The sequence below is a fragment of the Ascaphus truei genome, chromosome 1 (assembly GCF_040206685.1).
Source record: "Ascaphus truei isolate aAscTru1 chromosome 1, aAscTru1.hap1, whole genome shotgun sequence".
In the NCBI taxonomy this organism is placed as follows: domain Eukaryota; kingdom Metazoa; phylum Chordata; class Amphibia; order Anura; family Ascaphidae; genus Ascaphus; species Ascaphus truei.
Window position 1 is genome coordinate 526,144,405 of NC_134483.1, and position 25,385 is coordinate 526,169,789.

General features: G+C 42.1%; 1 protein-coding gene across 5 annotated transcripts in view; it reads right to left on the reverse strand.

Annotated features, from left to right (window-relative positions):
• The window catches only part of CTNNA2 (catenin alpha 2), a 1,818,882-nt gene that overhangs the window by 195,443 nt on the left and 1,598,054 nt on the right, over positions 1-25,385 (reverse strand). For 3 of the 5 annotated variants that reach the window (XM_075572319.1, XM_075572294.1, XM_075572301.1), the window contains exons 11-14: positions 24,584-24,740; positions 18,152-18,352; positions 13,337-13,488; positions 3,010-3,042 (exon numbers count right to left, since the gene is read on the reverse strand). In XM_075572319.1, coding sequence (XP_075428434.1) covers positions 3,010-3,042; positions 13,337-13,488; positions 18,152-18,352; positions 24,584-24,740 — 543 coding nt within the window. The remainder of the gene's footprint in view (positions 1-3,009; positions 3,043-13,336; positions 13,489-18,151; positions 18,353-24,583; positions 24,741-25,385) is intronic. The other 2 variants (XM_075572328.1, XM_075572311.1) reach the window with 1 other exon arrangement.

A 25,385-nucleotide genomic window follows, 5' to 3' on the forward strand; every position in this document is an offset into this window, starting at 1 on the left:
GGAGTGCTGCCTCTGATATTCGTCATCATACGGTATCGTATTGCCTATTTGTTCCATACAGGATTTGCACCCACCCAATTGATTTCCCAGACGGAGTGGCTATTGTTCTTTATTATATGATATTATATGATATATATATTCTTATTCATAAAACCCAAACATAAAATCAAACCCTAGCGCTCAGAGTAAAGTTCTCACTTGGATGTGTAAATATTAACACAGGCCAAGTCCTATAACCGGATCCTGTGTGTTTCTTCCTCAAGGGTAAATATTCTCCAACCCTTGGAACAATCGTAAATGCAATTAAAAAAAATAAGAAGAGCACAACAAAGACCCACTATGGTGTTATTATAAACAGAGTAACATACATTTAAGTCATACCACTCACAATTTTAGTGATTTAAAAAAGTTAAAAAGTAGAGTCCTTTGTAGGGGATCTGACTGACCAATGATGCTGGTGGGAATACACTGTGGCTTCTCTATACACTTGCATCTTTTCCTGCTGGCGGAAAGATATCAACGTTTCTAAGATTTCTACTTTTTTTTAGATTCATTCTGGTTTGTCTGATATCAAATTACTAAGGATTGTGCAGTATGCTTAAGGACTCCATTGTTTCTTGAGGAACAACTACATTGTTTCTTGAGGATCTTATTCAGGTGGGGAGTGGCACATGTTGATAAATGGGACTAGGTTGTTGTTCTTTTCTTTCTAGATTGATCACTTTTCAATATGCATCCTCAATGATCTTGTCATCATAATTCCTTTCTCTAAATCCGTATTTGAGAGTTAGGGTCGCTTCATCAATGTCCCTATCCCTTGAGCAGTTCCTGCAACTAAACTGCCTTAAGGTAAAATTCTTAATTTCCCTGGGGTGATGGCAACTATTGGCTTTCAAGTAGATTTTATAGTCCACACTTTTTTCTAAACCAACTTGGTGTGAACTGTTCCCTCACCCAGTTGGAAAGGATGCATGTCTAAAAAGTCAAGAGAGACCCAGTCACAGCAATGTGATAAGATCAGGCCTAGATCACTGGAGCTGAGGCTGCTTAAAAACATTAAAATATTCTGTTTGTCTACTTTCTTTATAAAAATAAATGTCATCAATAAATCTGCTCCTTTGGACTATATTCTTGGGGAAAAAAATGTTGTTCCATATATATTGATGTAAAAAATATAGTTCTGTAAAAAATAACTACCCTCAAAGTAAAATAAATTATGGATAAGAATAAAATGAATACCTCGTAAAAATAAAACACCTTTGTATGTATAGGAGTTCATTATAGTTACTCTATCTAAGAAATATGTGTTAGCTTTTAAACCATAAAATCATGTTTAATGAATATAGATATGGAGTTCACATTGCATGAAACCCACAAGTAATAATCGCCCAACTTCAGATCTTTTAAAATCTGTAGGTGTTTTATTATACTTTCACCCTCCACGTATTGTTTTTTTTTTTTTTTAAGTCTCGACAGATATATGTAGAATGTAGTTTGAACACTCCTTTGTCCTTATATATAGTTATGCATATACTAACATGATGTTTAGTACATCAATCAAGTAGATATTCCCACTAGTATTCTATGGATACATGGGACTATTTAAAAATGGATCCACGCTATACCCTATATTACTGATACTATTGAGGAAACGAGGTAGACTCACAAAACACATTGAGTGCAGACAGCCAGCTTTAACAGAAACTGTGCAGCTTGGGGATCCGTAAAAATGTAACGTTATCCAGTGGAACATGGTCACCAGCCGTAAAGGACTCTGGGGTATAGAGAAACCTCACTGCATATTGCCACCAGCATCGTTTGTCAGCCTGACCCCTACATTTCTTTGAAGCACTGAAATTGTGAGTGAGTGCTATGATTTCAATTTCTTTTACTCTGATTATATTAATGGTTAACTCCCTTGTGCAGGTCTTTGGGGTGCACTTCTGTTTTTTAGACAGTAGGTAGACTCATATTCATGTATGTTTGGTAGAAATCGCAAACTTTGAAATGGGGTAAAAGGTTTATACGAGACAAGAGGGCGACCCTTGATCCCAAGTCCATCATGAGCTATGAACCTTTGCCGGGTCTCTAACTGTAACATATTTTTTTAATTTCAAGCCATTTCTTACACAGCCTTTAAACTTTGTTTTAACTATTGTGTAAATCAAAAGGTTCCTCCATACAATGGGGTCTATTTATCAAGGCAAAATTAGTGCAACTATGGAGCAAAAGTTGCACAAGATTTACTGTGTCAAATAAAAAAAAATACAATTGAGATTTCTTCTTTGATGCATCAGTGCTTTTGACTGAGATTTGCCTTGATACACAGACCACAATGGGGCCGATGTACAAATATCTCCTTTGTATTTGTGCTTTAAAATGTTAGTGCTAAAAAGTGGGACAAATCTTCCTTATATGTGCACCGTAGGTAAATATGGTATCGTATACATATGATGTAGAAATCACTGTTTGAAATTAATTTGGATGCAGCTCGCCATTACGAAAACCTGATTGATACATTTTATTTGAATCAAAATTCTGTGTATTTTTTATTTATGACTAGTGCAGGTCAATATAACTTATGTGTAATATTATTTAGAAGGACCAGGCTATATATATCGGGGTCTCAAACTCCGTCCTTAAGGACACCAACAGGCTTGCTTTTATGAATATGTCTGCTTCAGCAAAGGTGGCTCAATCAGTGATCAGCCACCCGTGCTGAAGCAGGGATATCCATAAAAGCTAGCCTGGTGGTGGCCATTGAGAACTGAGTTTGAGACCCTTGATATAAATGATACATTTTCTTTTCCTACAGTATATAACTAAACATCCATGCTTCTTCAAATGCATATTTGGTGGACACATTACATACAGTATCAACTTATTTATGCATCAGAAATATAGACAAGACATTTTAGGGGCTATGCTAAGTTGAACTTGGTGAAGGATTTTGACGCACATTATCCGTTTTTTTTGGGCACATAGAAACATTTATTTATTAGTACATACCATTAACATCTGTACGCCTAGTGCAGTCCATTTCTGTGCGCCAAAAAAAAATGAAGAAAACTCATTTTCGACGCTGACGGCGCAGATTGCAAAATTTCAGGTTAGTACTGTACATAGGCGCACACAAAGGTCATTTTAAATGAGATTTCCTTTACACCATCTTTCTGCCCCCAAAAAATGCCGCTTAGTACATCGGCCGCAATAGACTCTTATAACAACGAAGAATTAAAAAAGAGAAGTTTTCGATTAAATGCATTTTGAGGCCTACGTATCAGGCAACAGGGTGAAATTGGGTGGCAATAAAAAAAAACTAAAATAGCAATTGCTATTGTAGGATCATGTATGGCTTATGAACAGTCCAAAGATATATGATAGATGAAAGACAGATAAATGGGCAAATCTATTTGGTGATAAATACCAAAAACACAGTAGCATTTACAGTATATCCCCATTCTTCTAATTCTATATGTGGCCAGGTCTCCCTTTGGGCTCCCCCTCAGCCCACCTTGGTTCCCTGCATACCTCCACTATAACGGGGGAACCACCACATAGTGCCGGGTAGGTGTAGGGTGCGCAGCGGCAGGCGGGCTGGCGATCTGGTCGGCAAAGCTCTGCTGAGGGTGCCGCAATGTTGGATGGGTGCGCGTGTGTGCGTGGATGTCCTGCGCATGCGCAGAGAGGTGCCGGTAGTTGCGGCGGCCCTACAGGACACGCATGCGCAGTGGTAATACAGAAGCGGTGGCCATCTTAGAGATAGGGCTAGGGCTCTGCGGGGACTGCAGCCCCCAGAAGGCAATAGCAGGTCACATGGCGCGCATCAGCCAATAGGACTGCAGAGATCTCCTGCAAGCAAGTGGATACATTTGGCGCGCTCAGACCTCATGCTTCAGTGGGAGCTGGGACACCAAGATGTGAGGTTGCATGTGCAGGGTGTCTGTGGCCCCTGCTCTAAGCCAGAGATGCCCCAGCTAGGCCCTGACTCCCCTGTAAGCTTGTGGCTGCTACAGGGAGAGGCCCTTAGACAGGGACACAACCCCATTAGTTGATCAGAATCAGGGACACAGCAGTGACGCCGCACAGCACTGGTGGCCCCTGGTCTGGGACCAGACCACCACCACAAGGTCTAGAGACTATCTTCACGGTGGGACCCTCCAGCTGGATACCATCCAACGTGGAGGCAGACGCCATCGTGGACGGTGACAGCGCTGGATCAGACGGTTCTATCATCAGCTGGTGGTACCGGGTGCCGGAGAACTCGGCAGGTATCTCAACCCTCAACAAGTGCACCAACTATAAACACTGTGGGCAGCGCTGTCACACACTTCTGGGTGGGCTGGTTACTGTAAACACCAGATTGGGTAGGTGCCAAGGGCACCTCCGTACATTGGGTACACTCTCACCGGGGTGTGGACTAAGTAGTTGGACAGTGGGATACCGTGTGTGGGTAAGGCTGTGCGAGGCCTGAGTTATTGTGTTACCATTTGCATGTCAGTAAACCTTTTATTATATACGCTGTGTGTACTTATTGCATTGGGTCCAGTGAAAGGGGATATCCGGTACTATCAGGATCCCTCACAGGTGGAGGTGCTGTCACATGACGATCTAGGTACACCCCAGGCTCAGAGCAGTGGAGGTTCTGGCTTTCTGTGAGCCGCAGGTAAAGCACCACATACACTCAGTAGCCGCCACATCTCCCATAGGGTGGGGGAAACAGCGCTTCAATTGGAGGCGCTGCTGAGATTCTGACTTGGGGTGCCCGAATCAGCAGTTAAATTAGTAATGCAACCAAAACACCCTGTTTGTACTCTCCCAGCAAGAGGTCCACGACTGGGTCTTAGAATGCCACGTGCCCCGCACCACATGGTCACAGTAGGGGGAGTTCCCTCCTTTGCATCCACAATTGCCGTCCGCGACCACACAATGAACTCTCCTGGTCTGGTCGACACCAGAATCCTAGGTCGCAAATATGACACCACCTATCGCTGAAGTGCCGTACTACTGGCCACCAGGTAAGAAATATGCCTGGAAGAGGCTCCTCATGAGCTAAATTAATCAGAGGCCCTGCCCTAGGGTTACCCACTCATATACCCCAGGCTATCACCTCCCACGGTCTTGTTACCCCGTGACTCTCCTCAGAGGACCCCTATCAGGCTGATGCATCCTCTTCCTACACCCCCGGGGTATGGAGGACTCCCGCCCTGACCTCAAGTACATCCATCAGGGCTGACTAACCCATACCCAGGGTAACCTTCACCTCAAGTGTTATATCAGAGACACGTACCACTAGCCTATACAAGAACTGGCTCGTGCAAGCTCCTAGTCAGGGATCAGCCTTTTACAGTCACCTGTCTCCGGGAACTTCCGCCCTGTGTGTAACACTACCCCAATTGGTAGAAGCTTAAACACTGTCTGACCAATCCCAAAAATATAGGAAGTTCAAGGAGTTCTCAGGGATAATGCCCACAACCTTGGGGGAAGAACTGGTCAATACCGGAAAGAACATGCTCTCCACGTGCTTGACGAGTGGTCCTGCTCCGAGGTCATCAAGAGACAGTGGCTGGTCAAGTGCCTCTGACCACTGGCTTCTCAACTGGTGCGAATGCACCGTGAAACCAAGGGAGAAGTCACCGCTCATGAGTTGGTGGAACTCCTAGCCCAATCTTACATGGACGAAGACGATGAGGACAAACTCCTGGTTCATTTCTGGGCTCTCAGCCAAAAGGAAGGAGAAGAACTGTCCGCTTTCGTCCGAAGACTACAACTATCATTATGGACGCTACTCTCCAAGAGAGTCATATCAGCTGCAATGGTGGACCAGTACTGGTTGAAACAACTTCTGAAAAGATCCCTACCCTCATACCTAGTGGCCCTCATGATGCGATGCGCCCCTCCGGCTACCACACACCCCAGCTACATGGCTCTGATGAGCCACATCCGGAAACAGGAAGTGCAACTACACTTCCACACCCCCAAGAAATCTAAAGAGTCCAACAAGGATGAGCTCAAAGGGGCGTCGACCCCAAAGCCCAAGGAGGCAGAAGGCTCCAGAGATGACCCTCCTCCCACGGCACCTGCCTCCGCTCCCAGAACGCCTAGGAGAGGATCTCCTACCTTCTGGACTGAGGTGAACCAGAGTGACATAGTCTGCTTCAACTGTGGCAGAGTGACGTAGTCTGCTTCAACTGTGCTTCAAAAGGGTCACTTCTCCTGGAACTGTCCAGAAAAAGAAAAAAAAACTAGGACATCCCACCCTAAGTCCATAATCTGCAAGGTTCAGTCAGCAGAAACACCCTCCACGTCCCCAGAGAGCACACCAGAGCCAAGTCCCGATGAAACATCCCCATCGGTCGCGTGGGACCGTCCGTCAACATACGCATCCTCGTGGATGGCATATATGCATCAGCTTTGCTGGACACTGGGTCCCAAGTGACCATTGTATACCGCACTTTCTATGACCAACATCTTAAGCACCTGCCCTTGCAGTCGGTGGACAAGATGAAGTTGTGGGACTCAGCAATGAGGAGTACCCCATCAACGGCATGGTGAAAGTTAGGCTGGAGATAACGCAGCTGAACACCAGAAAGTCTCACACCATGGATGTGGAGGCTCTGATATTCCCTGAGCCCCGAGAACACCCAAGCTCCACCATCATATTGGAGACCAACACCAATGCGGTGCGGGCGGTGATCCGAGCATACCTGCAAGAGGCCGGCGAACTATCCTTGTCTTCCCTACAAATCCAACCAGTACTAAGGGAAGAGTTATACAAAAAATGCAATGACCCGGTGCTTCAGGCTACAACAATACCCCAGTCCAATGATTAGTCCATATAGATATGGAAAGTTCTTTTCAATATTCCAGCTGATGGAGCGATGGTGATCCAATTGCTGGCTGCTGGTTCCGAACTCCTCCTAGTATGTAATGGACAAAAAGGAAAAGACCATTGCGCAGCCACTAGAATCCATGAATAACTCCACAACAGATTAAAGTAATGAACTTACAGACTTGCTGTGTTGTTGTTCCTTTGAGACAATCTGTGCTTTTAACCTCTTCTCTTCCAGATATCACGAATCCCACGTGTTGTATGTCTATCCTCCAGGTTTTCTGGATTCACTGATGAAGTGACCACATTGCGTCACGAAACGCGTATGGAGAGGGAGGAGCTAGAACTGACACGGTCTTCAGAAGCAGAAGCATAGAGATCAGGAGAGACGCCAGAGTGTGACATCACGAGGCTTAGCGCGGGCTGACGGCAGTTACCCAGAGAGGTGAGCAGAGCACATTCTGCAGTGCTGGCCACCTCAAGCTGAGATAGAGGAAGCTATAGCAAATAGAGGGGGTGAATCTCGCAGAGTAACTACTGAGAGTTAGACGCCACTTCAGGGTTTGCAAACAACAATAGCGCCATCCTCCCAGAAATCTGCCTACCTGATTGTATCAAGCTGCGGACGGCACGTTGTCAGCTGTTTTTATACAGCCTGGTTTATGTGAGTAAGCCCTTGCCTGTTCTTTATTTTTATTGTAATACATTTTTATCAATCTGCACCATCATCTTTCATGTTATTTCCTTTCTGGGAACACATGGGAACTATGACCAAGTGGTAATGCTGTGAACAGACAGAAAACCTGGAGGATAGACATACAACACGTGGGATTCGTGATATCTGGAAGAGAAGAGGTTAAAAGCACAGATTGTCTCAAAGGAACAACAACACAGCAAGTCTTTAAGTTCATTACTTTAATCTGTTGTGGAGTTATTCATGGATTCTAGTGGCTGCGCAATGGTCTTTTCCTTTTTGTCCATTACATACTAGGAGGAGTTCGGAACCAGCAGCCAGCAATTGGATCACCATCGCTCCATCAGCTGGAATATTGAAAAGAACTTTCCATATCTATATGGACTAATCATTGGACTGGGGTATTGTTGTAGCCTGAAGCGCCGGGTCATTGCATTTTTTGTATAATTGTTTGTAATGAGTTTGTGAGGAATTTGTTTGGCAGAGACCCCGTGGCAGCTTTCACTTAGAAATAAGCTTATTATTCACATATTGTATTTACACTTTATATATATATATTTTTTTTTTTTTTTTTTTGCGCTGAGTTATAGGGTATATATTTTTCTAGTTTATCACTAAGGGAAGAGTGCTGCAAAATATCAGCCCAAGATGGGTATGGGGACCTCTTCAACCTCCAAGCGGGGTTAACCGAGATTTCACCAGGGGGAGTTAAGTGCATGGACGCATTGGGCTGCTATCCGGGCCGTGATGAGGCTGATCAGTACTTCTCCCTAGAGAGTATGCCTGAAGATGACGCTAACCGAGGCTACAAGCTCGTGCCAGAAGTACGGAGTAGATGTCGAAAATTCCTGGGCGAACAAAGGTGTTCATTCAGAATATCTCCCCTTACCCCATGTCCTTCGATCAAGGTCAGAGGCTGGGTCGAATATATCCAGTCACCCCCATTGAGACGATGGCCATCAAAGTGAACACCGCTGCCGTGCGAGATCAACCGGCTGGACTGGTATTCGACTTTGGGGAATCAACTCTGTCCGCCGAGTGGTGGGAGCGGCTAACGGCCAGGTTGGAAGAACGCCGGGACATGTTCTCCCCCAGCGAAATGGATGTGGGGTGTAGCTGAAACGCCCAGCACACCATCCGGCTGAGCGATACTGCACCCTTCCGGGAGCGTTCCCGGTGCATCGCTCCCAGAGATGTGGAGGACGTGAGAGACATTCTACAAGAAATGGAGACGGCAGGCATTGTGACAGAATCCCATTGCCCCTACTCGCCATCGATCGTAGTGGTGCGAAAGAAGAATGGTCTGTCCAATTGTGTGTTGACTTTCGGACCCTGAACAACCACACTGTGCCTAATCAGTACACCCTGCCATGAATTGAGGAGATGCTCAACGCACTGTCGAGAAGCCAGTGGTTTAGTATACTGGACCTGAGGTCTGGGTACTACCAGGTACCTATGAGCGCTGAAGACTAAGAGAAGACGGCATTTGTATGTCCCCTTGGCTTCTATCAATTCACCTGCATGCCCCAAAGGCATTTGTGTGCCCAGCAACATTTCAGCGTCTGATGGAGAAAACATGAACCCACGAGCATGCTTAGTCTACTTGTACGATATCATTATTTTCGGTAAGACTCTGGAGGAGCAAGAGGAACGTCTGCTAAAAGTGCAGGACAGGCTGAGCAAAGAAGGCTTGAAGTTGTCCCTGGACAAAAGCTGGTTCTGTCACATGTCAGTGACCAAAGTGGGATACATAGTGTCTGCGGATAGAATAGCTACCGACCCCACCAAAGTCGAAGTTGTGGTGAACTGGCCGAGACCCAAAAATGTAAAGGAGCTATGCTCCTTCCTTGGATTCTGCAGGTTCTATCATCGCTTCATGGAGGGATATTCAAGCAAAGCAAAGGTCCTCAACAACCTTCTCAAGATAAACCCTGAGGTTACAGGGCAGAAAGCCACATTCACGCGTCTCCCCTTCGACGACAAGTGGACGTCAGCCTGTGAAATGGCGTTCATCGGCCTAAAGAAGAGCCTAACAGAGGCACCCGCCTTAGCTTACGCCATCCCCGAGTAACCCTATATCCTTCATGTGGATGCAAGCTTAAACGGCTTGTTCCAGTCTTGCATCAAAAGTACCCAGCTGGCCTCTGGCCCATAGCATACATCAGTGGTACCTTAACCCCCAGCGAGCAGAATTATCCTGTCCACAATCTGGAATTCCTCACTCTCAAGTGGGCAATTGGGGACAAACTCCACGACTACCTATATGGAGTCACATTCGAAGTGCGAATGGAAAACAATCTGTTGACGTACATATTGATGTCCACCACACTGGATGCCACCAGCCACAGATGGCTGGCGGCCCTCTTGAACTACCAGTTTACGTTGAAAAACAAAATCAGATTCCCTGAACATCGGAGCCGATGCTCTATCCAGAAGACCGGGACTGATTACCACACCGGACGACGACCTCTGGAAAGAAATCCCTGGACCAGGAATGTGGGCTATGTGCTTGACTGCAACTATCGTGGAAGATAAAGTGGCCTTCTCAGAACTGAGGGTTGCAGATTCATTGAGATGTCAATCCAAGGCTATCCCTGCCGCCTATTGCCACCCAGGTGGAATGCATATCACCACAGACAAGATTATCGACTGGATATATCTGGTGCAGTACCAGATACGGGATCCAGTGGCTGGATCTATCCGCCAGGCCGTCCAGCAAAACAGGCCCTCAATGATGAAATGTGCTCCCAACGTCACGGTCGCAATACTAATGCGTGAAATGGACGAATTTGAAATCGACAAGGGTCTACTCTATTGGGTGGTTCAATACCATAACCACCCGGATAGAAGGCCCAGGAACCTACAGCATATGGTCCTCCGATCACTACACGATGATCATGGGCATCTTGGAGTGGACAAGAGCTTTGGTTTAATATGAGACCGTTTTTTCTGGCCTTGGATGAGAGAGTCGGTAGAACACCATTGCCGCCGATGTTCACTGTTCATGCAGCAAAAGACACTCCCAACTGGAGCCTCTCCAATGGCTCACCTGAAGAGCTCGGGTCCCCTGGACCTTGTATGCATTGAGAACCAGATGCCTGAGGCATCGGCAATGTACTAGTGATCACAGTTCACTACACCCGTTACGCCAAAACCTTTCCAACCAAAGACCAGAAGGCCATTACAGTGGCCAAGATATTGTGGGAGCGGTACTTCCAACATTATGAACTAACCAATCGCCTACACTCCGATCAAGGCTGGGACTTTGAAAGTAACCTCATCCGGGAGTTGCTGAAACTACTGAACATCACCAAGTGCCGAACGACCCCTTACCATCCAGAGGGAGATGCTCTGCCGGAGAGGTTCAACCAGACCCTCCTCGACATGCTCGGCACCTTAAAGGGTTCTCAGAAAAAGGAGTGGAGTAAACATGTGGAGTCCTTGGTGCACACCTATAACTGCACCCACCACCAATCTACGGGATACACTCCTTACTTCTTAATGTTCCAGTGAGAAGCAGGCTTCCTGTAGATATACGTCTTAACAGGACGCACTTCAAGTACGTACAGAGGCTCCAAGAAATCCTGCAATGAACCTACCAATTAGCGGGGAAAGCATCAGCTCATCTGAATGTCAGTAACAAACGGCGCTACGACCATAAGATCCGCCATCGGGAAATTCGTCCTGGAGCCGCCATTCTCCTCCGCACAAACTGGCTGACCGTTGGCACGACGAGTATTTGAGGTGGAATCTCAGATGCGGGACCTCCCGTCTACCGCATAAGAGATACGGATAGCTGGGTAAAGGTCAGGCACCGCAACCATCTCTTGACAATCCCGCAAGTGGGGGATGACGATCCAGAAATAGAGGCTACATCATTGGCCGGTGAGCCAAAAGGTTCTGACGAGAATTCAGAGACAGTAACTGAAACAACCGAGGATCCAATGGAAGGACCCTCAAGTAGTGCAGATCAAAATCAAGGAGCCACCTCCCGAAGGAGCAACGGGTAATGGGCCCAGGCCACATACACCTACTCCGGTGGCTCCAATGAGCCCTCCTCTGGACCCCAGAAGTCCTTGTTTTGTACCCACCAGAGGCATTTCAGAGACTGTAGCACCCCAAATGAGAGAGACTGAGCCTCAAGCGTACGATTACTACTCCCCAGAGGGAGTTGCAGAGGAGCTTCGCCCAAGCCAATGCGTAAGGTACCCTCCCAACCGGGTAGCCTATGATTTGTTAGGGGCACCCCACAACGAATCTCAGCAGTGGTCTTGGAGCAAAATAAAATCTGTAATTGTCATGTTCAAGGAGATAAAACAAATAGGTAGCGCTATATCCCACAGTGAGCTGGCAGCCGGTGATATAACCCTGACCCCTAGTCAGGCTATAGAAGTGGAAAAGAAGTTATATCAGTGGCGCTCAACACTCAACAGTGTTGAGCGCCACTGATATAACTTCTTTTCCATGTTCAAGGAGATGTTTAACCTAATGTAAAGTCATGACAATGTGTTAAGTTGTATATGCCTCAAAGCATTTTTATTATATAATTATATTGTGTTGATGTTTATGTCATTCCCAAGTGGGGACATTGGTTCTTTCACCAGGGGGAGAATGTGGCCGGTCTCCCTTTGGGCTCCGCCTTGGCCTTCTTTGGTTCCCCGCTTACCTCCGCTATAGCGGGGGAACCACCGCAGAGTGCCAGGGAGGTACAGGGTGCGCAGCGGCAGCCAGGCTGGTGATCCGGTCGCCTGAGCTCTGCCGAGTGTCCCGCCACCTTGGATGGACAGGCGCGTGCAGATGTCCTGCGCGTGCGCAGAGAGGTGCCGGTTGTTGCGGCGGCAAAATAGGGCACGCATCCGCAGTGGCAATACAGCAGCAGTGGCCATCTTAGAGATAGGGCTCCATGGGGACTACAGCCCCCAGAAGGCAATAGGGCTGCAGGTCACATGGCACACATCAGCCAATGGGGCTACAGAAATCAACTGCAACAAGTGAATACATTTGGTGCGCTCAGACATTGCTCTTCAGTCGGAGCTGGGACACCAAGAGGTGAGGTTGAATGTATAGGGTGTCTGTGGCCCCTGCACTAGGCCAGAGGTGCCCTGATAGGCCCACACATACTAGCCCTTAGACAGGGACACTGCCCCATTAGCTGGTCAGAGTCAGGGACCCAGCAGTGATGCCGCGCAGCACTGGTCTAGAGACTATCTTCACTTTGGACCCTCCAGCTGGATACCATCCCACGTGGAGGCGGACACCACATGGTCGGCGACGGTGCTGGATCAGACGGTTCTATCATCAGCTGGTGGTACCGGGTGCCAGAACATTCGGCAGATATCACAACCCTAAACAAGTGCACCAACTATAAACACTGTGGGCAGCGCTGTTACACTCTTCTGGTGGACACTAGGTTGGGTAGGTGACCAGGGCACCTCCGTACATTGGGGACACTCTCACCGGGGTGTGGACTAAGTAGTTGGACAGTGGGATACGTTGTGTGGGTAAGGCTGTGCGAGGCCTGAGTTATATGTATTATTGTGTTACCATTTGCATGTCAGTAAACCTGTTATTATATATGCTGTGTGTATTTATTGCATTGGGTCCTGTGAAGGGGATTATCCGGCACTGTCAGGATCCCTCACAGGTGAAGGTGCTGTAACCAGATGATCCAAGTACACCCCAGGCTTCCAGCAGCGGAGGTTCAGGCCTCCAGTGAGCCGCAGGTAAAGCATCACATACACTCAGTAGCTGCCACATCTACCATAGGGTGGGGGAAACAGTGCTACATATATATATTTCTTTGTACTTACCCTTATCATCAAAACAGCTTTCCTTATGTCCCGCACTCCATCATAAACCAATCGGGATGCATCAATGAATTCATTTTCCTCAAATGGTTGGGGAACATTTGTACTTAAAGCTTCAATAGCAACCTCAACTTGTTCAGCAAAACGGGGCATAACTTCACAAAAAAAAAAAGAAAGAAAGAAAAAAAAGTTATGTTTTTTTCTATGCACATTTCCTTGCCAATTGGTATTGATTGCAGCCAGCATTGAGCAAGCTGCTGTCACAATTCTAAGATCCAGGAGGGATGTATGTTTCTCAGGTGGTAATGGTCTACCTGTCACTCACACTTTTGAAGAGGGGGAAAAAAAGATATTGCCTCAGGCAGTACTCGTGATTGCATGATGGATAATACAAGGCACTTTGGCCAACTGTTTTACTCTGAGATGAAAGATCAGTGCTACACATCATGGTATTGAGTTTAGTGTAGAACATTGTTATCAAGGACAGCAACATATATTTACAACCAACTATATTGACCTGGGGATTTTATAAAATATTGTTATACTCTTACAACTTACAGTATAGGCAGATGTTATATATATATATATATATAATATTATATATATATATATATATATATATATATATAATAACAACATAAACAGACAGACAAGTTCCTCCTTGAATGCACTCAGAAAGGTAAGTCAGAGCGATATGGTTGATAACATTAAAAACCTTTTAATCACCAAATAGTAAGAACATATTGTAAAGAGGGAAATGGTAGAGGTAGTCCACGGCCAGTCCCTTAAAACAAACCAAGAAAAGATCTTCCTAAATAGGTGTATGGAAGATAGTGGAGACAATACACCACCTAGGTGTGGGCTACAGAAAAATGCAAAGTCTCGCCACAAAATAACTTCAGACTTGAGAACCTGTCCTGTTGGCAGGAATTCTATTATCAAAAACCAGCACACCTATAGAAAAAAGTATGCTGATACTAGATCTGAAGAAGGTGTGGGCTACAGAAAACTGCAAAGTCTCGCCACAAAGTAACTTCAGACTTGAAAACCTGTCCTGTTGGCAGGAATTCTATTATCAAAAAACCGGCACACCTATAGAAAAAGTATGCTGATACTAGATCTGAAGAGGCGGTTCATATACAGTTCGTGAGTCATAAAGCCCTTACATCCGTATACATAGACCACAAGGAATGGGAGTGTATGTCAACTCCAGAACACAAATGAAGTCAACGAATGATGTGGAGAGTAATACATATAACATAAATTAAACCACATACATAACTATTAACTATGTGGCTAGTGAGTAGTAACCTCTGCGTAGGGCAAGCACAAAGCGTGCTCTGCTAGTGCCCAGAGGCACGGTTCAGTGACCGTATCCAGTTATGGCCTCAGAATAATATAACACAGTTAATGCAGAGGTCACTGCCCAAACAGGTGCATGGACGATAGTGGGGACAATACACCACCTAGGTGTGGGCTACAGAAAACTGCAAAGTCTCGCCACAAAGTAACTTCAGACTTGAGAACCTGTCCTGTTGGCAGGAATTCTATTATCAAAAACCAGCACACCTATAGAAAAAAGTATGCTGATACTAGATAATAGCTTTGTATGTGGTTTAATTTATGTTATATGTATTACTCTCCACATCATCTGTTGACTTCATTTGTGTTTTGGAGTTGACATACACCCCCATTCTTTGTGGTCTATGTATACGGATGTAAGGGCTTTATGACTCACGAACTGTATATGAACCGCCTCTTCAGATCTAGTATCAGCATACTTTTTTCTATAGGTGTGCCGGTTTTTTGATATTAGAATTCCTGCCAACAGGACAGGTTTTCAAGTCTGAAGTTACTTTGTGGCGAGACTTTGCAGTTTTCTGTAGCCCACACCTTCTTCAGATCTAGTATCAGCATACTTTTTTCTATAGGTGTGCTGGTTTTTGATAATAGAATTCCTGCCAACAGGACAGGTTCTCAAGTCTGAAGTTACTTTGTGGCGAGACTTTGCAGTTTTCTGTAGCCCACACCTAGGTGGTGTATTGTCCCCACTATCGTCCATACACCTGTTTGGGCAGTGACCTCTGCATTAACTGTGTTATATTATTCTGAGGCCATAACTGGATACGGTCACTGAACCGTGCCTCTGGGCACTAGCAGAGCACGCTTTGTGCTTGCCCTACGCAGAGGTTACTACTCACTAGCCACGTAGTTAATAGTTATGTATGTGGTTTAATTTATGTTATATGTATTACTCTCCACATCATTCGTTGACTTCATTTGTGTTCTGGAGTTGACATACACCCCCATTCCTTGTGGTCTATGTATACGGATGTAAGGGCTTTATGACTCACGAACTGTATATGAACCGCCTCTTCAGATCTAGTATCAGCATACTTTTTTTTATAGGTGTGCCGGTTTTTTGATAATAGAATTCCTGCCAACAGGACAGGTTTTCAAGTCTGAAGTTAATTTGTGGCGAGACTTTGCAGTTTTCTGTAGCCCACACCTTCTTCAGATCTAGTATCAGCATACTTTTTTCTATAGGTGTGCTGGTTTTTGATAATAGAATTCCTGCCAACAGGACAGGTTCTCAAGTCTGAAGTTATTTTGTGGCGAGACTTTGCATTTTTCTGTAGCCCACACCTAGGTGGTGTATTGTCCCCACTATCTTCCATACACCTATTTAGGAAGATCTTTTCTTGGTTTGTTTTAAGGGACTGGCCGTGGACTACCTCTACCATTTCCCTCTTTACAATATGTTCTTACTATTTGGTGATTAAAAGGTTTTTAATGTTATCAACCATATCGCTCTGACTTACCTTTCTGAGTGCATTCAAGGAGGAACTTGTCTGTCTGTTTATGTTGTTATTATAGTTTATCCTCTATTGCACCAGTTTGTGTGTTATTTGATTTCATATACTATCCTCATTTTGCTGACGCGGGAGCTTCCCCTTCCCCTGTCCCCTTCCCTTCCCCCACCCCCAGATTAGTATATATATATATATATATATATATATATATATATATATATATATACATACAAATGTAAATACAACTGTATGCTCATCTGCATGTCTTAGGCAGGTCTGCAACCCCGCCTTTCACCATTATCACCCAGCAAACAGCACACTTCCACTGCAGCAAGGGATTCTGGGAAATGACATGCAAATGAGCACACAGTGCCACTTTTTACTTCAAAAACCATTTTTAACATGGTTCCCTATAGGCTATATATATATATTATAGAGAGAGAGAAAAAAAAAACAGGGACTGCGCTTGATAATATGGTGAGCAATACCAATTATAATCCAAGAATTATATGAAATATAAAAACATATCAATAAAAAATGTTTTAAATTAAAAATAATAAAATGTAACCAAATTTGAAATTTGTAAAGATAACATATTGCACTTGGATTGGGCGCTTTTCTTTTTTGTTTTATATATATATATATATATATATATATATATATATATATAGATACACACACACACACACAAACACACACACAACTTCCATTACAAAAACAATTAAAAAACTTTAAGATTTTTTTTTTTAAACCAAAAACCCAAATATTATTTAGATGCTAAGCCAGAACAGCAGGCTAGATGTTTATCAACTAGTACTGTATTTGGATTACTTGGCATTAATATAATTTTCATAATTTTGTAAAAAAAAATTAACAAAAACCTAACAAATAAAGTTTTGGTAAAGCCAGAAACAAAATCAAAACATGAAAACGCTTTAAAAACAAATCCACAACCGAAACACAAATATTTTCTTTTAAACCAAAAAATAAAAAATAAATGTCCACCCTTAATATAAAGTATATAAATAGATATACTGGACATATACAGTATATATAGCTACCCTATCTATGTATATACATAAACTTGAGATCAAGTTCTTGTTACAATAAATGTTCTACTTTTCTGTAGAGCACCAGAGTGACACTACTTCTTCATCTTGCAATGGTGGTGCGACTTTTTTTGAGAACCTGTGGCATCTAAGATTTGTACCATGCGTGCACCTTCACTTGGCCTATACATATACCGGTACATAAATATCATGGTGTATAGGCCCTTATTGGGAATGTCACATTAGTTATAATTATAGGGATATTAGAGTAAGAGCTGTATAAACCCCTTAGAAGACATTAGGAGCCACCATGGCAGGGTTTAACCCTGCCCAGTTGGCCACTTGGCCTACCAAGGGGTTAATATTTACAAAAGTAATCATTTGTTCATTTAATGTATTTTTATTACCCACTGTATCCTATGTTGGCTAGTGTTATCTTGCCTATGTGTAAAGTGGATATTATATAGATTGGAGTTTATACAGCACAGTAGAATTACCCCCTAAGTGACAGTTCTGGTTGTTTTTGCCCCAAACCCCCATTGAATCAATGGGGGCTTTCGGTTTAAAACAGCCCAAACGGCCCCTTCCCAGTACTGCATGTTGAATTTGCCCATTAGTCAGGATAGACCTAACGCCAGGCTAGGGTTGGAGATAAAAGACTGAAAATATATTTTATGGTAGTCTGATATCTCCAGGTATTGGACATTATAGAAGAGCAGTTGAATAACCAATGTTGCATGCGTATGTGCCTACGCCATGTATAAACATTTTGCAGAAATACTGTATTACTGTAGTAAGAAGCCTCCTTTCACTGCTTTACCGCTGGCAATCTGGATTTAGTGAATAGGTCGTTAAGAAAAAAAACCCTGATATTGCCAATTTTTTTCAGTATCACCCTTTAGTGAATCAATTATAAACAGAACTATGTGATGACAAGTGGCATTTGTTCTACTTACCAATTTCTGACAGTAACTTGGTTGCTTCAAGAACCTTATCAGTATAAACACCTGCTTCATAGTTTTCCATTTCTGCGTTAATAATGTGGATGACTCTTGCAGCACGACCTCTGATAGCACCTGCAGTTCTATCCAGTGTATCGACGTCTCCTTCTTGCAGAGCTATGACACACTTGTTTACATCCTCAAGTATATGGTTTTCTTAAAAATATAAGCAAATACACATGCAATGAGAGACATGCACAGATACTGTACAGTATGGCACTTTTTAATTCACAAGTATTGGTCAATTAGCTTATATTGTGATATATGACAATTTAATTGATCACAACTCGGGTGACAACTTGGCCCTCTGGAATGATATATTATTATATTTGATGCTTCCCCTTCCTTTGATTTGCCAGCTTAGGTGAGAGCTGATGGTTTAACCGGATAACAGTTTAATAGAATTAACACATCTTCAATGACTTTAATGCACAAAAACTTTGCAGTTTTGTTCGTTGAAGCTGAGTTAAGTCTAAATTGTTCTCTAATTAGAAGGCACATAACAGGTCTAATTATAAAAAAAAGCATCACAGAAATGTTCCAAAAGAAGCAGTCAGACTGCTCCAAAATAAATGGTCTTTACTCTGTACACAGTAATGAGATTAACCAGGTGATGCCACCTTAATAAGGGATATAAGGTAACTCAAAGTACAAACACAAGGACCACAAGCACTTGACCATAAGCCTTTTGTTAAGCTTTGCCATATCACATAACTGGGACATGTTGTTCACACTTATCTTTAGGAAAACATACATGTTTTCACAGTAGCTCAGTTGCAATGTTTCAATGAAAATTAACATTTTATAATGATTATAAAAGTTGAGAGGAAGGCTCGTAATGATGATGACACAGTTATTGGACAACTGATATTTAGAAATGCAAGGACTCCTAAGGACGGTACTCTTTGGGCAAGTGAATAACGTTCTTGTGATACCTTCCCGAGAGCAGCGTCATTCCAATGTGTCCATTTCATTTCAAAGATTGCATTACTATCAAAGTCAAATAATATGATTTCGTGATATTTTGGATTCTGGACCAAACACGTGATATTTACAAGGAAAACCTGTGTCTCAGTTTAAGCCTAGATCTGTGATACTAATTATTGGTGTTGATTTCTTTTTAACATATTGTTTTTCCTCCCTCACACTCTCCCTCTCCAGTAAAACCTTATTTTAGGATACAGATGAAAGTAATGCCACCTTTAGGTAAAACACGCCATGTTATTTGAAGCTAATGCAAAGTTGTTCAAACAATATTGGTCATTGTTTCTATATATAATTAGCTTTGTAGATATGTATTACACTTGGGAAAACAAACGTCCATTATTGATTTTGATAATGATACGTTATGAGCCCTGAGTAAAGACTTGTCACGGGAGACCAGCAATTTTAACACCTTAAAACCTGGATAATTGATTGAGCAAAGCGAAGAGATAAAATAAATTGTAATTTATTACAGAAAAGAACATACACACATTAGTCTACAGTTACACTAAAAATACACTTGCTGGGACGGGGCAAACAAAAAATCTTGTACCCAAAACGAAATCTTTGGAAATAAAGTCTCTAAGCACAATTTCCCAGGAGCGGGAGTTGTGCACAATTAGAGCTGGAAAGCTGTCCTCGGTCAGTGGCGCCGCTCGCAACCACTGTTACTCCGCCTGAGCTGCGCCCTTCGTTCTGCCGCTGTGGTGTTGGATCTGGGAACCTTAGTTCTTACGAATTACTGAAGCTTGTTACGAATCTTTGTTACGATGTTAATCTTGAATGAATCTAGTTCCCGATGGGCTGCAGGGTTTCTAATACACTAAACAGTCCTATACATAACCCGCGCAGCTAATCTACTCCGTGAGAATAATATTCCCCACCTATCCCGGAGTTGCCAATACTTTGAAAAACCTGGCAGAGGGCTTCTTAGTTTGCTAAGGGCATGCGCAAACCTTGCATCTTTGCTGCTTAGCATACCAGACACTGCCCCCTTACCTGGCGACATTTTGTCTGAGCTGGCCGGACATCTGGCCCATTTGTCCGGACATTTACTAAGATGGAGATACTTGTGTTACACCTCCCCACTTGACACTTTAATACATCGGCGCCTTTTAAATCCGGACTTTTTTCAGACATCGTGGCATCGAGCCAGCAGGATGCTTTAAAAGTCCAGGGCTGAATATGCGCCGTTACCTTGTAGGAACTAACGACAGTGATTACAAATAAAGTGTTTCCTCTGTTTCTGGCATGTTAGATGATAATCCCTATGTGCCTAACATATTGGTACAATTAAAATAGGGGGACTTTAATTCATCAATTTTTATTTAACTCTATAAAAATTACGTTAGATGGTTTTTCATGATTTAGCCCGAATGGCATTCACAGCAAATCTCAGCGTTCTAGGAGCTCCCTAGCGAAAGTTAGCTAAAAGCCGCTTGCTTATGCTGCCAAGCACTGGGTTTTAAAACCATATTTCCTTTATGCGGTTACAGGAAAACACTGCCACAGTCATACATTTCGTTTAGAAATCACAATAGTCTCGCCACCTTATACCTGGTGGGAGACACACATACATTTTTATTGAAATCACAGTGCTGTTGCCATTACTGGGGTTGCAGAGCTGACAATCTACAATTCCCAAATATGTCTCAAGGGCACCCAGCCGGGCCAAATACCTTTCATTAGTGGCCTGGGTACCCCCTTACCATGACAAGGCACCACTGTCTGTTCCTGTTATAGATAATGTTACCTGATTAAACCGGGCTTAGTGTAACAAGGCCACAGTCTTTCTAGCTGGCATCCTGTATATGCAGTGGGCCTGCCCCATCTTTGACCTGGTTATACAGCAACGTACTGTACTTGTTAAATATTTCTCAAATGTAATAACAAATGCTGGCATCTTCTCGTCAATCAATATAACTTATAAAGAGTTATTCAAAATTGTTCAAAACAGCAGGCAGTTGGTATGAAATATTTGGCTTTAACATTATTATTGATCCTATCTTACAGGGTACAACTAATAAAATGGCCAGATTGTCTTCTATATGACTGTCTTCACTCTAAAATTGGACATGAAATGATTTTTCTTCTAAATGAGAGTAACAAGATGGCATAAAACCAGTGATTATCAACTGTTTAGCCAATTGCTTTTCAGCGCTTTTGGTAAATGCTGGACAGATAACAAGCTGAAAAAAAGTCATTTAAACCCTTAAGTCTGCATACATCTGCTTCATCATAACGTAACAAATGAGTATGACCACAACAATAAATTCAATGAATATGGGATGTTATTTGCAATAGAAAGATTATGCAGAAGAGGACTGAGTGATAGATCTCAATAAATGTTTGTAGGAGTAGTTAATTATGGTTGAATAACACCGACTAGGACATTAGAAACTACCATAACTCACGACCATACTCCATTTGATTCCACTCCAATGTGCATTGCTGACTTTTTTTGTAATAAAAAGTAACAAAACTGAATTTTGACAAAGTTGCCCTTGCTTCTGAGTAAATACAATGTAGTTGGTGTTTTGCTGATGTTTTATCTTTACTTGTACACCAACGACTGGCTAAATTAGAGGTGAAAAAAGGTCAGTCTCGTTCTTTGCAATGTAGAAGAATTAAAGAGAATACAAAAGTGACTCTATTATACATTGTGGCTATTTATTTTCTTTCTTTTGTTTTTTTTTGTTTGTTTTTTGCAGTGAAAGACATACTGTATGATTCCCTCGACAGCAAACATGATTTACAACAGTAAATAGAGCTGCCACGTTGCTATATTACAGACATAGATAGCATTTAGTACATTGTATACAGTGGAGGAAAATTGATGTTATATTATAACATTTGACATAAAACACACCTATTTTTTAGGACACTTCTGTAAAGATTGAACACACAGTTTGTTTTTTTTTAAACTTCGGGTGAAAGAGTTTACATAGAATTACTGCTGTGGTTCATTCGGGTCTGAGATTGTTTTCTTAAAATGAAGTGTGAACGACATATATCCCAGTTATGTGTGTGCCAAAGCTTAACAAAAGGCTTCTTCTTGAGGTCCTGATTCCTACTAGCTCACTTTCACTACCGTTGTAAAATACCCATTTGAAAAAAGGTCACCGTGAGTTTTGGATTGGTAATGGCCAAAATGTGTGGCGGTGATTACATTGTGAACAAGTAGATCCACTTTTAAGATGAACTCAGACATGATAAAAGCAGATTCCATAGATTGTGAATTTAATGTAGGATACGTGTCAGTGTTTATATCACACATATGTTACATTCACAGTACAGTATAAGGCAGCTGTGAATTATGTTCGGTATGAATAAGCACGTGAAACAGAAGGAAAATTAAATGTTTTTTCTATTAATATATCCTATTTGCTCTTTGACCATTAAAACAGATGGAGTATCCACAAAAAATATGTTTCATTATCCAATGAGTTAAGTCAGAAATATTGGAAAGTTGATAAAATTAAAAATATATGGGGGATTCAAGTCTGATGTAGGAATCTATTGTATTTATTTGGAATATTTTAACCAGAAAAAATATATTGTGATGATGAATATTACTGTATATGCTGTGTTCCATCACAGATACAATACAAATTGTCTATGTCAATATATTTACTATTCAAATCAATGTATGCATGTACACACTCATACTATAGTGTGTGTAACTCCATCATAGTAGCTACAGCTCAACCCCGTTATAACGCGATCTGTTACAACGTGAATCCGCTTGTAACGTGATGCACGAGTGGCTCCAAATTTTCATGTTTATGAATACTTTACAACACGATTATTGGTATCTTAAATAATTTATTGTACAATGCATACAATTGTACATTATTTCTAACGTATACCGCTTATATCTCGATGTGATTCTTTGGACCCCAAGCACCACGTTATAACGGGGTTGAGCTCTACTAGGAAGTTAATGTATAGATAGATAGCATGGGTTACATTATTGGGGGTGGGACATTTTTCACTCCCATAGAAGTTTGACGTAAAGAGTAGTTATAGCCAACCAAATAGCTGCATTCTCTTTTCCCAGCAGTTCATGCAGTTCTTCAATTCTTCCTATTATATTTAAGTTCCAGTTTTATTTTATTTAAGTTATTCAGAATATTGAGAAGCTAAGGGAAAAGGGATGGAGGCTATTCCCTCTGGGATCAAAAACAAGACCACGTGACACAATAAGCAGTATATCTTAAAGGCTCCAGGCAATGAGGAACCAGGAATATATAGGGCACCACAAATGTGCTGTGTATGCTCTTTTAATGAATAATATGATTCCATGGGACCCCTCTATCCATCAAATCTCCCAAGAAGTATCTTTTTGGGGTGTGCCCTGGGACCCCTGAGAGGGTGAATTCTGATCCATCCCAAATGTGCCTTATTGTTGTTGATGATCAATTTTTACTGTTCAACTTTAAAGATTGTTTAATAAATATGTTCATTTTTTACCAAAGTCCCTGGCGCCTATTCTTTGGTTCAATCCTCCACAGCTCAATGTTTCAATGATGTAAACCCCGTAGTATATATATATATATACAGTGGTTGACAAATCACCAAAAAATCTACTCGCCACACAAAAAAATCTACTCGCCACCTAGTACCAAACGTGTGCTGCTTGGGCCAATATTTACTCGCCCGGGGGTTAAATCCACTCGCCCGGGGCAAGCAAATGTATAGGTTTGTCGAACACTGCATATATATATATATATATATATATATATATATATATATATATATATATATATACTGTATGTAGTATCAGGTTATACAAACTGCGTTTTAAAATACTACACTTGTGATTGTGCATTTTTATGGTTTTCTCACAAACCACTATTGTAATAAACTGAATTGCGATATGGGGCATGCAATTCTTTTTTTTTGTCTTTTAGAATCTTCCTGGAACTGGTCAATACATCAGAAGCAGCTAATACCCCTGGAATCTGTCCCACTCCATCCATTATATCATTTTTTCATTGGTATCTGGTTATCTGGACAATACATGGATTATTCACAGTATATATTTGCAATAATTGTGTTGATTTAGCACTGATTTTTTCTTTGTTATATATATAGATAGATAGATAGATAGATAGATAGATAGATAGATAGATAGATAGATAGATAGATAGATAGATAGATAGATAGATAGATAGATAATTTTACAGATAATAAAAAAGCGTATAAGATAATGTTTAACAGGACTCTTTACCTTGCATGAAATATTCTACGAAGAAACAATGGAAGCAGGCAATCATTATGCCTCACCTGGACTGTTCCACAGTATAGTTAAAGCAGATAGTTAGTACAGCATGGTGAATGGTTGATTTGTCCCACTACCATCATACATTATAATAACTGTTACTTTTCTAATAGATATACCTGAGACAGAAAGGAAATCGTCAACTGATGTAATGTCATCAACAGCTTCCGTAAGAACTCGAACTTGCTTCTCCCACTGATCTTTAAAGACATCCATGTTATCCTGAGCGACTTTACTTTGAGGTCTGGCAGCTAATGTCAGAGCTGCATTGATCACCTAGTATTCAGAGTAAATTATTACGTAAAGGTGACAAAACATACGTCATGTAAAACAACATGCTGATTATATGCTTAAAAGGACATCCTCTGTTCTATGTAATCAGAGTGGTCTACTGTATTTGCACTTGCATTTGATTTACTACCAGATGAGGCTAACAATCTAACGAAAGAATAATCTTGGTTGTAGTCAAAAAGATAATTATTATAAAACCTTTTTAAAAAAATTAAATCTTTTTTTAGCAAATAAAAATATCACTTGTGAGCACAATCACATGTCTCAGACAGGTCTGCAATCCTGCTTTTCCCCATTGTTTCCTAGCATAGAAGGCTTCCACTGCAGCGAGGGATTCTGGGAAATGACATGCAAATGAGCACTCACAGTGTCCCCTTTTGCTCAAATCATTTTAACATGGACCCCTGCAAGCTTATGCCTGCCGTATTATATATATCACCCGACTTGAGACTTCAGGAGCACATACAGTAGGACAGCTAACCATGCTGTTGATATCAGCTAACTGATATTTCTCATGCATTGATTAAGGACTTGAAAGTAGGGATGTGTGAAAAAGTAATGAAGATACAGTATGAAGCCACGCAGAGCAAATTTAGAATACATTTGATTCCAGATCTCATTAACATTTTA